Source organism: Megalops cyprinoides, chromosome 1 (genome assembly GCF_013368585.1).
Source record: "Megalops cyprinoides isolate fMegCyp1 chromosome 1, fMegCyp1.pri, whole genome shotgun sequence".
NCBI classification, from domain to species: domain Eukaryota; kingdom Metazoa; phylum Chordata; class Actinopteri; order Elopiformes; family Megalopidae; genus Megalops; species Megalops cyprinoides.
The window spans coordinates 41,306,851-41,320,759 of record NC_050583.1 but is presented as its reverse complement, the minus strand read 5'-3'; the positions used below and the strand labels follow the sequence as shown (position 1 = coordinate 41,320,759).

At 43.3% G+C, this 13,909-nt stretch overlaps 1 protein-coding gene across 2 annotated transcripts; it reads right to left on the bottom strand.

Annotated features, from left to right (window-relative positions):
- Window positions 1-2,665: 2,665 nt before the first annotated feature.
- Window positions 2,666-11,919, bottom strand: LOC118779282 (26S proteasome non-ATPase regulatory subunit 3). Of its 2 annotated transcripts, XM_036531320.1 has the most exons (13): window positions 11,851-11,919; window positions 11,615-11,775; window positions 10,502-10,692; window positions 9,884-10,021; window positions 9,357-9,493; window positions 8,150-8,340; window positions 7,671-7,774; window positions 6,325-6,439; window positions 5,381-5,500; window positions 4,901-5,004; window positions 4,328-4,483; window positions 4,013-4,063; window positions 2,666-3,548 (listed from the first exon to the last, which is right to left on the bottom strand). In XM_036531320.1, the coding sequence occupies exons 2-13, from the start codon at window positions 11,772-11,774 to the stop codon at window positions 3,471-3,473; spliced, it is 1,545 nt and encodes a 514-aa protein (XP_036387213.1). In that variant the 5' UTR covers window position 11,775; window positions 11,851-11,919; the 3' UTR covers window positions 2,666-3,470. The 2 variants fall into 2 exon arrangements, with proteins under 2 accessions (XP_036387213.1, XP_036387222.1); XM_036531329.1 differs by having other exon boundaries at window positions 2,666-3,545; window positions 11,615-11,917.
- Between the last annotated feature and the right edge of the window lie 1,990 nt (window positions 11,920-13,909).

Below are 13,909 nucleotides of genomic sequence, written 5' to 3'. Positions count from 1 at the left end.
CAGGCTGTGAAATGAACTTGACAGGACTGGCTGTACTGAAGTCTAAATAATGGAAGTGGGAATGGGATCATATGAATGCTTGTATTCCACAGTCCTTGATAGGGTGTGTTGTCTCTTCTTGGACTATTAGCTGAGCTCCACAATCACAGGTGTCATGTTTGAGCTTCCTGTGAGGCAGATGTGCTTTTCACATTGTTTCTGATGTATTTATCAGTGTTAATTCATTCTACTTTAATGTGTATAATGTAACATCCACAGTTGTGTGTTCACTCAGTGTATCTTGTTTTATTTTTTTACTTTTTGGTCAAACTGGTGTCAATTAAACACCACTTGGTTTTGCTGGAGCAAAGAGTAAGACAATGTACATTAAAACAATTATAAAACATGAGGAAAACAAATATGAATTGTCACGTCTAATTTACGTCACAGCCATTGGCTAATGTAGTAATTTCCTGTACTATTTATACTTGGACATGTACTGCATCTTTATTAACTATTCTTTTGGCATGCACCCAGTCCAATACACTGCCCAAATCAGAGATAACGGACTTGGGCTCCAATGGGCAAACATTGAAGAACTATGTTGCAATGGCTCAAACTGAGACTGAAGTCTCAGTGTCTCCAACATCTGGGAATTTCTCTATTCTACTGGGAAAACACTTTCATTTTAACCCACTACTGTAAGATGAGTTATGCCTGCACACAGAATTATGAATTAGACCAATTTCATTCACTGCTTCTAATTTATTCATCCATACAATATACTGAAATGTCCCGTTTCATGACAATGTGGTTCACTGATGATGCGCATTTTATATATATATATATATATATATATATATATATATATATATATATATATATATATATACACACACACACACACACACACACAAACAAACAAACATACACTAAATGCTAGACACACGTTTTAAGTGAGATTACATTCCTGAACATAATAAGTAAAAAAAATTATGAATTTGGCCAGGTGAATGTGGATGAGTCAATATTTATAAGGAATCAATACTCTTATTAATACTAATGATGTATATTCAAGTATAATTACACATGAAGTGCAGTGCATGACAATTTGGGAATAACAGGTCATGATCAGCAGGGCACAAAACACTCTCCTCGGGCGGGTGTTTATTAGAGGGGGAGAGAGACTAAGAAAACAGTTGAAATTAAACCAATGCCCTGCAACTGGGGGAAGAAAAACTAAACATTTTCACTACCCAGACTCTATGGTCAGATATCAGGTGGTATTGTTATCATTGTTATCATTAATGCGCATTGTCAGTGAACCACATTGTCATGAAACGGGACATTCAAACCCCAATGAAACAGGAACAAAACACACAGAAGGCACTTCATGTTCAAAGATCAAAGCTAGCCTATGAGTGATTTTAAGCAATCTATACTTGCACAAGACTGATACATTCACACTTTCCACTTCTTCGATTTTTGGACATCAGATGACACGCTGCTCTTGATGTTTACTTGTATTGAAACCAAAACCGAAATACCCACATTTCAGGTGTAAAGACAAGTTTGCCCTAAATGTTGCAATTGTCAGTCAAGCAAGAAGAGTGACACAACAGTAAGAAACTCCAAGCCTCATACTACAAGTGTTTGTGGTTTTCTCTGAGCCACAAGATTTCATTACTTACCTGAAACCACTGATTGCAGTTGGAGTTGCAAGGGACATGCTCAATCTGGGGAAGGCTGCAACTACTTCTCTGATGATTAGGATGTGTGGTGATGCCTACTTCTACTTGTGTTTCTGTGCTTTTCAAATTGACAAGGGCGTTTGTACCACTGTGTTGACTCTATGTGGCACTACGGTTTCACTGCTGACTAGCAAGGTTTCTAAATTTCAGATTAGAACAGATGTATTCTGATTTAAAACAGACGCACTATACTGCGTTCAAATTGTTTCCGTAAAAGTTGATTAAATTTGTTGTTTCAAATTACTGTAGCTAGTTGGCATACATCATTTTTATTTCAATCCACACTATTGGGTTTAAACTGGAATATCCACCATCAGTATATTTCTGTGTCCTGATAACCTCCCACCATCACTGGCACTGTTACAGATCTTTTAAGAGACCTCTGCTGCCATTATGCAATTGTTTGGAAATAATCTTACCATTTCTGGAGTGCACAAGTTAACATAAATGTTATAAAATAAAATAAAATAAAAAAGTGCCATGCAGCTGTTGTGAGTATGCCTCAGCCATGAGAGGGAGAAAAGTACTGTAGTTGCATCTAGATCACACACTATATGGCCAAAAGTATGTGGACACCCTAATTATTGAGTTCAGGTGTTTCAGCCACACCTATTGTTAATAGGTGCATAAAATCAAGCACACAGCCATGCACTCTCCATAGACAAACCCTGAAAGTAGAATGGGTCGTACTGGAGAGCTCAGTGACTTTAAACGTGGCACTGTCATAGGATGCCATCTTTGCCACAAGTCAGTTTGCAAAATTTCTGCCCTGCTAGATTTTAGCAGAAATTTAGAAAAATTATACAACTAAGTTATCTTGCAACATAATTTCCTAAAGGTAAAAGTCTTGTATTCAACTATATATAATTCAATGCCAACTTTTCATCTACTCCTCAACCCAAGTTTATTTACAAAAACAAAAAACAGGTCAATCATAAGGTATAGAAAATGTTTTAATAACAGTGTATGTGTGAAGTGTTACAGTAATCTGCCATTCATTTATGATAGGTATAGAGAGACATAATCTCAACATTTTTGAGGGATACAATGATAAAGCAATCTAGTCACCACCACCCTTCCCTCTGTAAAACACAACAGCTGACAGAAGGCCCTCACTTAGTGGTGAGTGGTTATGAGTGGATAAATAAACAGGCATCAGCACACACTGAATTGCTTGTCAGATTAATGACCAAACAATCAAATGTCTTTGGCAACTCAAGACTTCGTAAAGAGGAGTAGCAATTAAGTAAATGAGTTTGAGAGGGACAATACAAACTGTTTGGCATCTTTCTTTCTATGGGCTCAAGTTTCAAGGCAGCAATGAAAATGGCTATATAATCTACCTAAACTGTTGTCATAAAATAACTTGATCTGACAATGCAATCCCTAAGTCAAGCACTAACAAAGTTTCACTGAATGAACTTCACTACAAGTCATAATTTGGCTACTGTAATAAATATATATTGAATATCCTGTAACTCCTCAAACATAGGATCTCAGTTTGTCATGGGTTTACACTTTAGAAACATTTCATAACAAACCATTCCTATTCCCTTTGCTTTTAATTGCTAACTGACATTTTAAATTAGACTGAGAGTAGCAGTTGACACACATTCCAAGATGACAATGATGGACCAAACTGCTCTGGCAACCAGAAAGTGGTAGAAACAGAAAGATGAAACCCAGTCGTGTGACTTAAAGGAAAGAGAACGTGTCCATGCTATTGCTCCTTTCAAAGGATCATGGGAAACTATCATCGTCATCCTCAGCCATCTCCTTAGCAAACTCCAGGTCTTGTTGCTCTCTCTCCCGACGCTCCTGTGCAATAAAACACACTCAGTACCAGGCAGACATCATATCAACTGCTGATTTTCCATCGGATTTTAAAAGATTTTGTGCTCTTTACACCCGTTTGTTTCTGTTTTTCAACCTTTCTCTACTTTCCATCTGGAGGTGAGTATTTATTTTGTACGTCAGTGCTTTTTCCCTCTGCAGTGTGTAGAAGAGAGCAGTACTGTCATGTTACACGCAGCTTTGCCAGTTCACACCCTGCACGCCTTACACAAGACTGCCACCCTGTGGTGTCCTAAACTCTGCCAACTGCCAACTACAAACTTCTGCAGTTACTGACTTCCTCAACAGGTGCTTCTGGTTCTACAAACTTGTGTGGTACAAGAGTGACCCACAGCCATTGCAGTATCCTATGAAATGGCTACACCTCAATGAAGACCAAGATTTTCCTTGACAAGATTTGGGGGAAGGGGGGGGGGGGGTGACCATACCTCTGCAGACTCCAGGTCCTTGTTGTATGATTTAGGTGGAAATCTCATTGCCTGCAAAACAAGGAGGACAAAGTGCAGGTTATAATACTACTTTTAGTTGAGATATAGCAGAAGTAGTTCACACACGTGCTCTCACACACACATAAGCACTCTCACATGCACACTCTACTGAACCCATACAGCAAATGGTGTATGCACACCTACACCAACTGCCAGTTTATCTCAAAACCACTCTCGACTCAAGAGGTAAAAAGGCTACTCTTTCAAATACTGTTAAGGGTCTATTGAAGTCCGGATGAGGAAAAGACAGGTTACCTTGACGGACATGTTGTGAATGTCCAGGCAGAAGGAGATTCTCTGGTGGAAGGCCAGCTGTGGCTCCCGGGTGCCATAGATGTCCATGGTCTCTTTGGACTGGACGTAGCCCTTCTCGTGGTTGATGCTGGCTTCAATGACCCCATCTCGGATTGCCTGGTACATGTGTGTTGGAGGTGTGATGGGGGAGAAGAAATGAGGGTGTTAAACATAACTCAGTCACGGTCAGAGCATTTTTAAAGGTGTTGTTCTAAAAGGTCGATTTCACTAAAACTGGACCTCGACCGGCCTCGGGATGAGTTCTACTTGATCACCCTCAGCAGAAAAGCTTTACACAATAGACAGATGATCAAACCCAATCCCAGGAACGCTGCTGCCCTGGCTGTTCATTCACATACAGATACAGGAGGAAGTACTTATTGGGGGCATGAGGCTGCCTCCAGCCCTGACTAAAGAAAGAGGCCAGAGGGGGCAGGGACAGGTACTCGGGGTGGGCGCAGGACAATGGGGGCAGGGAGTAGACACAGGCCCGGGAGCAGGGGTGGGGACGAGGGCAGGCATGGGATCCGCTACCTTGGCCACTATGAACTCAGCATCCTCAGGGCTGTCCAGCTGCAGTTTCTGGGCAATATCGGCCAGCGAGATGCGTGAGTAGGACAGGCTGATCATGCGTACGCCTGTGGGGGAGAGACAGGGAAGAGGTGACTCCCTAGCCCTGGCAAGGGGCCGTCTCCTGGACCAAACGGACCCTGGCTGAGATGCAAGACACAAGATACTGCAATCCTCAGAAAAGTAGCCAGAGATCTCACTGATGAGATTAGATCAGCATAATTCCCACCAGAATTAACAACCCACAAGCCTCCTCTAGACACCATTTATTAATAAACACCTTTCTGAGCGTGATTACTGGGACTAATGAAGCCAGACACTACATTAACAATAAGACACTATCCAGCTAAGAGTCGTTAAATGGTAAGGAGCAAAAGGGCACCGCAGCTGGCTGCTTCACTTCTGAGGGGCAGCGTGTAACAGTGACGTCCAAGAAGTTCTCACCAGTTTTGATGACGTTGTGCCTCAGGCGGATGATGAGGGTGTAGGTGCCGTCAGTCTGGAACTTCTCCCCAAACTGGTCCAGGGCCTGGTTGAACTTGGCTAGGTTGCCTGTCCGCACAGCTGTATGCAAGCAGCGAGATGGGGGCTTACTCTCACGGTACTGCCTAGATGCTTGTGTAGACAGCGGGCTGACAGGTGTGGGGATTGTAGATATTGCAAGCCCTGCACGGGCCCGGAAGGCTCATTGGCACGCAGGCCACTTTCTGTGGAGCGGAACAACTCAACGCACAATAAGTTAGCCCCATTGAAAGGATGGCGCTCCACCATGCTGTTACCATTAGCTTGAGCACTGTTCACTGGTAGGAGAGGATGTGCCACCTTATGGACTGCATCATAAATAGGGCAAGGTCGCTGTATATTGTACAGCTATATTGGTGACATCATCATGGAGTTTAGTTGTAGTCAGTTCAAGGGAGATGGAATGTAAGTGAACTTGGATTAACTAATGTGATAATCCTTTAAAAGGAAGTCCACTTAAAATCATACCTGCTAAGTTGCTCCTTATCTTTAAAATAGTTGCTCTCCTCATTCAACCAGGATAATCTAGAAATGAAGCACATCCTCAAAGAGTTATCACCCAAAGACTACACCAGAAATGGACCTGCACTGACCCACTAATGTGTAAGTGATATGGATGGGCTTAGGACATACACAGAGCAAGAGATGTGCCAAACAAATAATGTTAAGGTCAGTGAATCTAAATGGCATTGTCTCAAGGCAATTTAGACCAACTGGGGAATGGCTTCAGTTCCAGAATATACTGTTCAGGTTGAGGTACAGGAAAAGTAAACTTACTTTAAAGATAAGAGAAAAACACACCCCTCTAATACAAAAGCCTGAGGCATCATCTGAAATGTTTGTCTATAGGAGTGCCGTGTTCGTACCCTGGGTCAGCAGGAAGTAGGGCATGAGGGACCTCTTGAGGGAGGGCTGGCGGAATTGCAGCCGGTCCGGGATCTCTCCAAGCAGCAGCTCCACCACGATCAGGAGCTTGTGCACCTGCAGGACAGGGACAGTGGGCATATGAACAAACTGGACTATGGAGAAGTTTGTCTGCAGGCACTGCAGGCCTGAGGATTACAGAGGCAGTCTGCAGAGCACATGAATAGCAGTGCAATAACAAGCATTGTACACAGACACTGGCAGAACTGACTCCGGGTCTTTTCTGTGGAAGATGCCGTTCCACAGTCCTTTGCAACTGGCCTGGAACAGGAGCAGGGCTTACAGTGCATTCTTTCCCTTTTTCAGCAGTTCACTGCCCACCACTCTATCCTGACATTTCTATGTGCAGCACAAAAGCATTTAGCATTGTCACCCTCACAAGGACAGTCTGTACACAACGTGCCTACATTATAATGAGAGACCACTGGATACAGGAATTGGCAGTTCGTCAACAGACTTCCATTCCGTTATGATTATCCTTCAGCCTGAAATTGTATCCATCCATTGTGCTGTACAAAGCAACCAGGACATAAAAAAATCACACTTAGCTTATTAATAAAAAAGGTGTCTCTCCTCCAGCAGTTGCCAGTGGGGATGTCTCAAGGACTGTTTTCACAAAACGCTCCTCAATGACTCACCTGTTGTCAAAGAGCTGGAGGAGTTCCTCACTCAATCTTCATGAGGACTGCCTCAAGGTGCATTTAAGCCTCATTCTGAGGCTACTCCAATTACTAAAAATTAGCCCACAATTAAAAACAGGCTCCGGAGAGTCCACAGATACCCATCTGGCAATATGTTATAAGGAGATGACAGGCTGTCATGTGCCTTTAGAAACAACTGTGATTTGGGATGAAAAAAATGGGGCCCCTTACTTTTCTGTACCTGTTTAATTAACTGTTTATTATTGGTCATTATTTTATTAGAGGTGCAGAACATCTCAAATTGATCTTATGTTTCCAAAAATGCTTGTTTCAGACTCTATTCAGTGTCTACTACGAATGTGGTACACAAAGGATTTTATAAGTACTGAAACTCCTAGCAAAGATTACGGTGTTCATCGTAATTGTGATGGCTTACCATAAGTGTTCCATGCCAAGATTAAACCTGTCATAGCTGTAATTGTCCATAATAATTGTTTTGAGCAAAGATCCGACTGACTGTTTCGTGACAAATATGTGCATGGTTGAATGCCATCAGTGTAATCTACAATAAAGACACAAAAGGGTTGGTTGCTGTGGTAACCAGCCCCATGAAAGAGCATTTTGCCTCTACTCTCTGGCGTACTGACCGTCTGTTTGAATCCCACGGCAGTGTGCTGGGGGGCTTTCCTCAAGGCATTGGTGAGAGTTCGCCTGGCCTCTGAGTACTCCAGCTGGATGGCCTTGATGCGACCTGCAGCACAGAGAGAGACAGACAGTACATCGTCTCTTAAAGCACACGCTTGAACATGGTCAATGATTCCTATGTGCACCTCACACACCATACATTCCAAGCATGTTCATCCAATTAAAGTGAAAGGCAGTACATCACCCTCTTGCACCAGACACTACTTGCTACTTTACCCCACTAATAAATCATCTCAGACTGGGGGCATTACACTCCAACATACTGTTATCCATGGATCTTTTCATCCAGTGAATTCAAACAATTTGTAGGCATCCCTGGGGAATGCAACGTTCTAGAAAGGTTCGGGAAACGTCAGGGCAGTGTGTGTCAAAAATCCACCCTGGAACCCTGCAGTGCTCTCTTGCGACCGGCCTCGCTGACCTGTGTAGTAGAGGTAGCGGGCCCACTCATTGTTGTTGGACTGCTCTGGGAAGATAGACTTGGACACCAGCTTCTCGGCCTGGTCGTACAAGTTGTACTGCAGGTAGTTACGCAGCAGCAGGTTGAGCAGCGTGGCCTGGCCATCTGCATCATGCCGCAGGGTGGCAGTACGAAGGCGGGCGTGAAGGAAACTGAAGGACAAGAGAGACATTGGACAGGACTGCTGAGAAATGTACAAGCTGTATTCCACCTGGTCAGATGGATAAACAGATAAACATGCATCCATTGTAGGGCTGTACTGAAAAATTTGAAGCTTCGTTCATCGAATTGGCATTCGATTGTGAAATTAAGCATTCAATTTTTAGGATGGGTGCTCAGCTGCAGTTTTAAGGTTATTGCGACTGTAATAGAAGAAATTTAGATGCTAAAGCGGCCTACTTTTTATTATCATTTAACATAATTTTGCCAACAAACTGTGGGTCGCCGCCAAGTGTAACAGATCTTTTTTCGTAGACAGAATGCCTTCTGTGCTACGAAACGCATAAATTCAATACGAAACCATGTAACACCGTAACGCGTTTTGTCCACGAAAAACACAAACGTGTTAGCATTGTGTCCACGAAATACTGAAGAGAGCACATACTTTCGTGCACAGAAAACAAAACGGATAATTCCTTTCGTGCACTGAATTGACCGTTGTGCTTTTCATTTTGTGGACAAAAGAAACTCAATTTGTAGACAGAAGTAATTCTGTCCACATAATGGATGTCCCTGGCCAGCCTTTATGCTTTTGTGGCATGAAATGCAGAATGCTAAAATTCGAATGGCAAAACATGGCATTTGATACAGATGAAGTGGGTGTTGCCCTACAATGCAATGCAAGCTCTGGGCATCAATGTGATTGCTTCACAATATTTAGACAGGAATAGCTTTCACCCCCCACTGTAGCAAGAGGTAAAAACATGCGATTTACCATCTGTGCTGGCTTTCCCAGGTAAAAAAGGAATCTTTGGTTTTCAAATGCCACATTTGGTTAGGAATATCTATGGAGTTCTAACTGTGTTGTGCTCCATCATTCACGATCAGGTTTGAGCCAAGCATCTCTGTGAATGTGATTATGAAGTGGAGGACAGACAGTCTTTACTTGACAGAACAGGTGACACCTCTGTCTGTCCAGTGACATCCTGCCACGTGTTGGACAGCTCACCTGCGCACCGCATCCAGCTGGTTGAGGAACTCATAGACGCGGGAGTGGTAGTAGTAGCACTTGGCTGCCACCAGGTCCAGGGCCCGGCGGTTCTGAGAGCTGATCTTCTGTAGGAGGTTATCAGACACCTTCTGGGCCTGGAGGAGGAGCAGAAAGACACAGCGTAAAGCATCATCACAGCCAAGGCATAAGCAATCAAGTCTGAGGGCTGCAGAGTCAGCAGGTTTTACTTCATTCCCACTTCAGCTCTTTAAATTTTGTAATTATCTGGAGAGGCAGTCATTTCTTCTGGAGTGGCAGGTATAAATCAACTGCTTACTGAAAGGTCTCCTTAACACCTGCAATATTCCAGGCACTCAGACTACACCATGACATTTGCAAGACTGTATATTTCAGAAATTTAGGTAGATATGCAATTTTCCTTCATTACAATCTGAATGGCACCACAGCCCTTCAGAGGGTAATGAAGGAAATGAAGAGCACTAGTACAATTCTGGTTTTGCTGGCAATTGAAAGCGGACCCTCACCTCCGTGTAGCGCTTATTGTTTGTGAGGTAAACCACCAGGAGAAGCTGTAGGTAGGCCTCCACCTCAGGAAGCAGAGGAGCGGCAGCTGCCTTGCCAGTCCTGGGCCGGAATTGGACATCTCCCTCCGTGTCCATGGGCTGAAAACACGAGTGAGATGATTTATTTTGATGAATCCTTTTAATTTGCTTGCATTTCCAGTCTAGAGATACAGTCAAACTAAAAGGATACATCAAAAACAACAGGTCATCAAAGACCTGCAAGTAGCTTGGCTGACCCACTGTCCAAAAACAGATATAGATGGAATAAAACAGTCAAAGCAGAACTGTGAATCAAAGGGCCATTTCCCTTCTCTACTTTCAACCTCAACATGTGCAATTTGAGGCAATGGAGTTGAAAACCCGCATGGAAATCGTGAATGGATTTCAAACAGAAGACTAGTGTTCCTGTGGCTCTAGCATCAATACAGCACGTAACACAGAAGAGCAGTGGTGTGAAAGGCTTGATATAAGTACATATGTGTCTCCGAAAAGCCACTGCATGGCACCAAACCTCACTGCCTGAAAAATACTTTTGACTTTCCTTGTTCTAAGAGATTAATCAAAGCAAAGGGTGCTCACCTCCTCCAGAAAACTCAGCAGAAACTCTTTGCCAGCAGCATTGGAGGTGTAGAAGCCAGAGATGGCCTTGTGCAGGACATTGGGGTTGAGCCTGCGGCTGGTGGAGGGCAGGGCCCGCAGGGCACGCAGCACAAAGCGGGGCTCCTTCCCGGAAACAGCCTTCTCAATCTGCTTCACATGCTCTTTGATGTCTGCAACACAGGGAGATATAAGACAGGGATGAAAAATCAGGTAGAGCAGACCTACAACAGCACAGCTGTGCAGTCCCATCCATGGAATGTGGAAAAAAAAAAAACATGGGATTTCAGGGGCATCCAAGTCTTTCCATGTTTGAACGACTTCATCTATGATCAGACGTGATTCCTGTCGGCATGAAAACCAAGCTGCAGGTTATTTGGATCGTGACCTGTAGAAATGTGATGCCACTGTGCCATCTTGTAGCACTGTGTCGACAGATAGCTTTACATGGCATTAAGAAAAATGACTTTTTGGGGATTACACTTATTATTATTTTTTAAACTTTCCCAGTTCAGTGTAAATTCCACAGCCCTTACCAGGAGAGTGATAACATCAACAACAAAACTAAGCTCAAGAAAAAAAAACAAGGTTTGTGCGTAAGACAGGCCTGGCATAGAACACAGAAATTATATTGGTGATAAATATATAATTTTATGGGTGAAAACCGTTGTGTACTTTATTCAGCCAAGTGAATTTGACAGACATATTGTTCATTTTTGTTTAATATTTTTCTATATTATATTGCTACAAGTTCTTATAATTATTAATTTTCCGCAGTACTACTTTTACCAGATTACACATCTGACCACAATAAAAGCTGCATAAGGAGCTCGGCAAGTAGCTAAAGCTAGCTATACAGAGTTGATAAACTGAACACTTGTATGGGAAGGCAGTACGCTAGCTAGGATGAAGTCTGTCTTCCGTTACTCAGCAGCTATCTATCTTCCTTCTACTGCGACCGTTTGTTTTGATGCATCACTACGGTGTTGTAGAGAAACACTTCACTGAGGGTGGAAGACCATTGTTAGAATTTGAGCTGGATCCTGTAAACAACATTACGGAGCTATCAGCACCTCTCATTGCTTTTCTTTGTACCTTCCAGCGTGAGCGTGTCAAGCTCCTTGTGCGGCTTTCCAGCAGCGGCCGCTTCTTCCTCCGGCATCTCCACATCCCGCGGCTCCGGGCCTGGCTCCGGTTTCTTCTCGGCTTTAGAGTCCCGGGGCTTCTCTCGCCGTTTCGATGTAGTTTCCTTCATTCTGTCAATACAGCGAAAGGCACTGTCAAGCTGATGAATTCTTTTAAAGCTAGCTATATGTTACCTCCGATCATACCCTTGCTGTTTTCCAGGACTTGCTACACCGTAACTTTCGCTGTCAGGAGAATGACTGGCAACTCTGAGGGGCGCGCAAAGGATTCTGGGAGGGAGACGTAATCAACAGAGTTAAAATCAGGCAAGACTAAAGGATCTCAGACTAAATTGTAAATAATAAGGGGAGGAAGGTTCTGAAATAACAAGATTACTAGCAGGCATTACGTTGACATTTTTAGACAGTCCTCTTAGCCATATAATATACATCATTGCGATGATCGTTATTAAAGTTTAGTTGCAGTGGACTCCTCTAAGAACCACATCAGCCCAAGAAAATTTGATTGTTTTCAGTCGTTGATTCGCAGAAATCCAGTTTTAAACATTGGTAGGCCTATAGGAATAATTCTGAGCAATATTGTTTTTGTTCACTATATGCGGTGCATTATTATATTAGTATTTCTTAATAGTAAAATGCACTGTATAAGAAACACACATTGCACAGTATCTAGAGAATCACCCACATGCTTTGCCACTGAATAGCGTACATCTTAATGATAAAACCCCTGAGTCATAAGATGAGACTCATATAACCATCTAAACTGGGCTTTGTCACTTTTTCAGGAAATGGAATCTAATAAAAACTTGCCCAACAAAACATCTTTCAATGTGATTTTAAAGCTAAAGATGTGTTGGCTATTTAATTGAGTCATTGCTGTTCATTTACCCTGCAGTACAGCATTAGCTACATTTTCAAAATGATTCATCTCACGTAGATAGGCCATCTGTGTATAACACAGAAATAAGAATAGGGTGCTTCTTTCTTTTCTTAAACCTTTCTGCAACCAGTGATTCTGGGTGCAAGCAACACTGCAGTCACATGTCGGTGCTGTGTATCTGCTTGGTATTACATCATAGTCACACAGGAAAAAGTGAGATATGTTTTGTTATGTAATCAGAGCAGCATAGTTCGTCTTCAAAGGAAGGGGGAACCAAGGGGGGATCAGAGGAGAGAAAAAAGTGGTTACCATGGAGACAGGGTGAGTATTGGCATGTGTAGCAACGAGCAGGAAGATTAAAGAAACAGATCAGAGCTCTCTGTGTGAAGGAATGGCCATCCCAAGCTGTGTCATCCCCGTACAGCGTGGATCTCTTCCTCTGCAATGATAAGGGAAGTCTGCTATAAGTAAACAAAGTAGGTCTTAGACAGAGGTGGCATGAGCACGGCCTCTGTTACTCCGCAGGGTAAAGCATGTTGGGGTGTGTGTGTTTGTGTGTGTGTGTGGCAAGGGGGTGGGGGGCGAGAGAGGTGGCTACATACCTGTAGAGTCTGGCGCTAAGAGTCCCACCATCCATTGGCTGGTAATGTGTTTTTTTTTTTTAATGGAGTGCATGCCTCACCTCTCCCACATCTGTTTCCAGTTCTGGCCTTTGCGGCGCTACTGCGGTGCACAGTCCTGTAGTTCCACCCTCTTTCCCCTACAGTGACCAATCAGTGAAACGCTTTCAGAGACATCGATTGGCATGCACTTCACTTTCATCAAAGGATGCATTTTGTGAATGCCTCTGTGTCCGGTTCAGTCTGAGTATCAACACCTTTTGTAACCGACTTGTTAAATTTAAAGTGATATACAAAGCAGTGTCACCTTGCAGAAGGAGTTCCTAGTAGGAGTTCCCTCCGCTCCTCTCAGAACCTCTTAAAATAAAATATGGAGAATGGAGAAGTGGTCTTGGAAGCCATTCTGTGTGCTTCTCAAAAGTGCAGAACCAGGGGGCAGTAGAGCATGGGGTCACAAAATATGGTAAAGTGCACATCACAGCCTCTTCATCACTCTTCCCTGCCCAAAATAGTGAAGTTCTCCCAACTGTGCTCATACCCTTTTGTCCAAGGTAATCCACCTGGAAACATTTTAATCTGCAACCCAATCTGGTGTGGGGCTGCGCTTTGCTTGATTGGATGTGTCACCCTATCCATTCCTTTGTGTCCCATTACCCAGCAGTGGTAATGCTCACACCAGTGTAACATGTCTGGGAGGCAGGGCAGTTCCTGTTCCAGCCCTTGCTTGCAAGCTAAGTTGCCCTGA

Excerpts from the sequence above, each read along its gene's own strand:
- LOC118779282 (XM_036531320.1), bottom strand. The coding sequence starts at position 11,774 with ATGAAGGAAACTACATCGAAACGGCGAGAGAAGCCCCGGGACTCTAAA. Across the intron at positions 8,341-9,356 it reads CAGCTGGATGCGGTGCGCAG|TTTCCTTCACGCCCGCCTTC; the intron begins GTGAGCTGTCCA and ends CTTGTCCTTCAG. Across the intron at positions 7,775-8,149 it reads CCGCTACCTCTACTACACAG|GTCGCATCAAGGCCATCCAG; the intron begins GTCAGCGAGGCC and ends TCTGTGCTGCAG.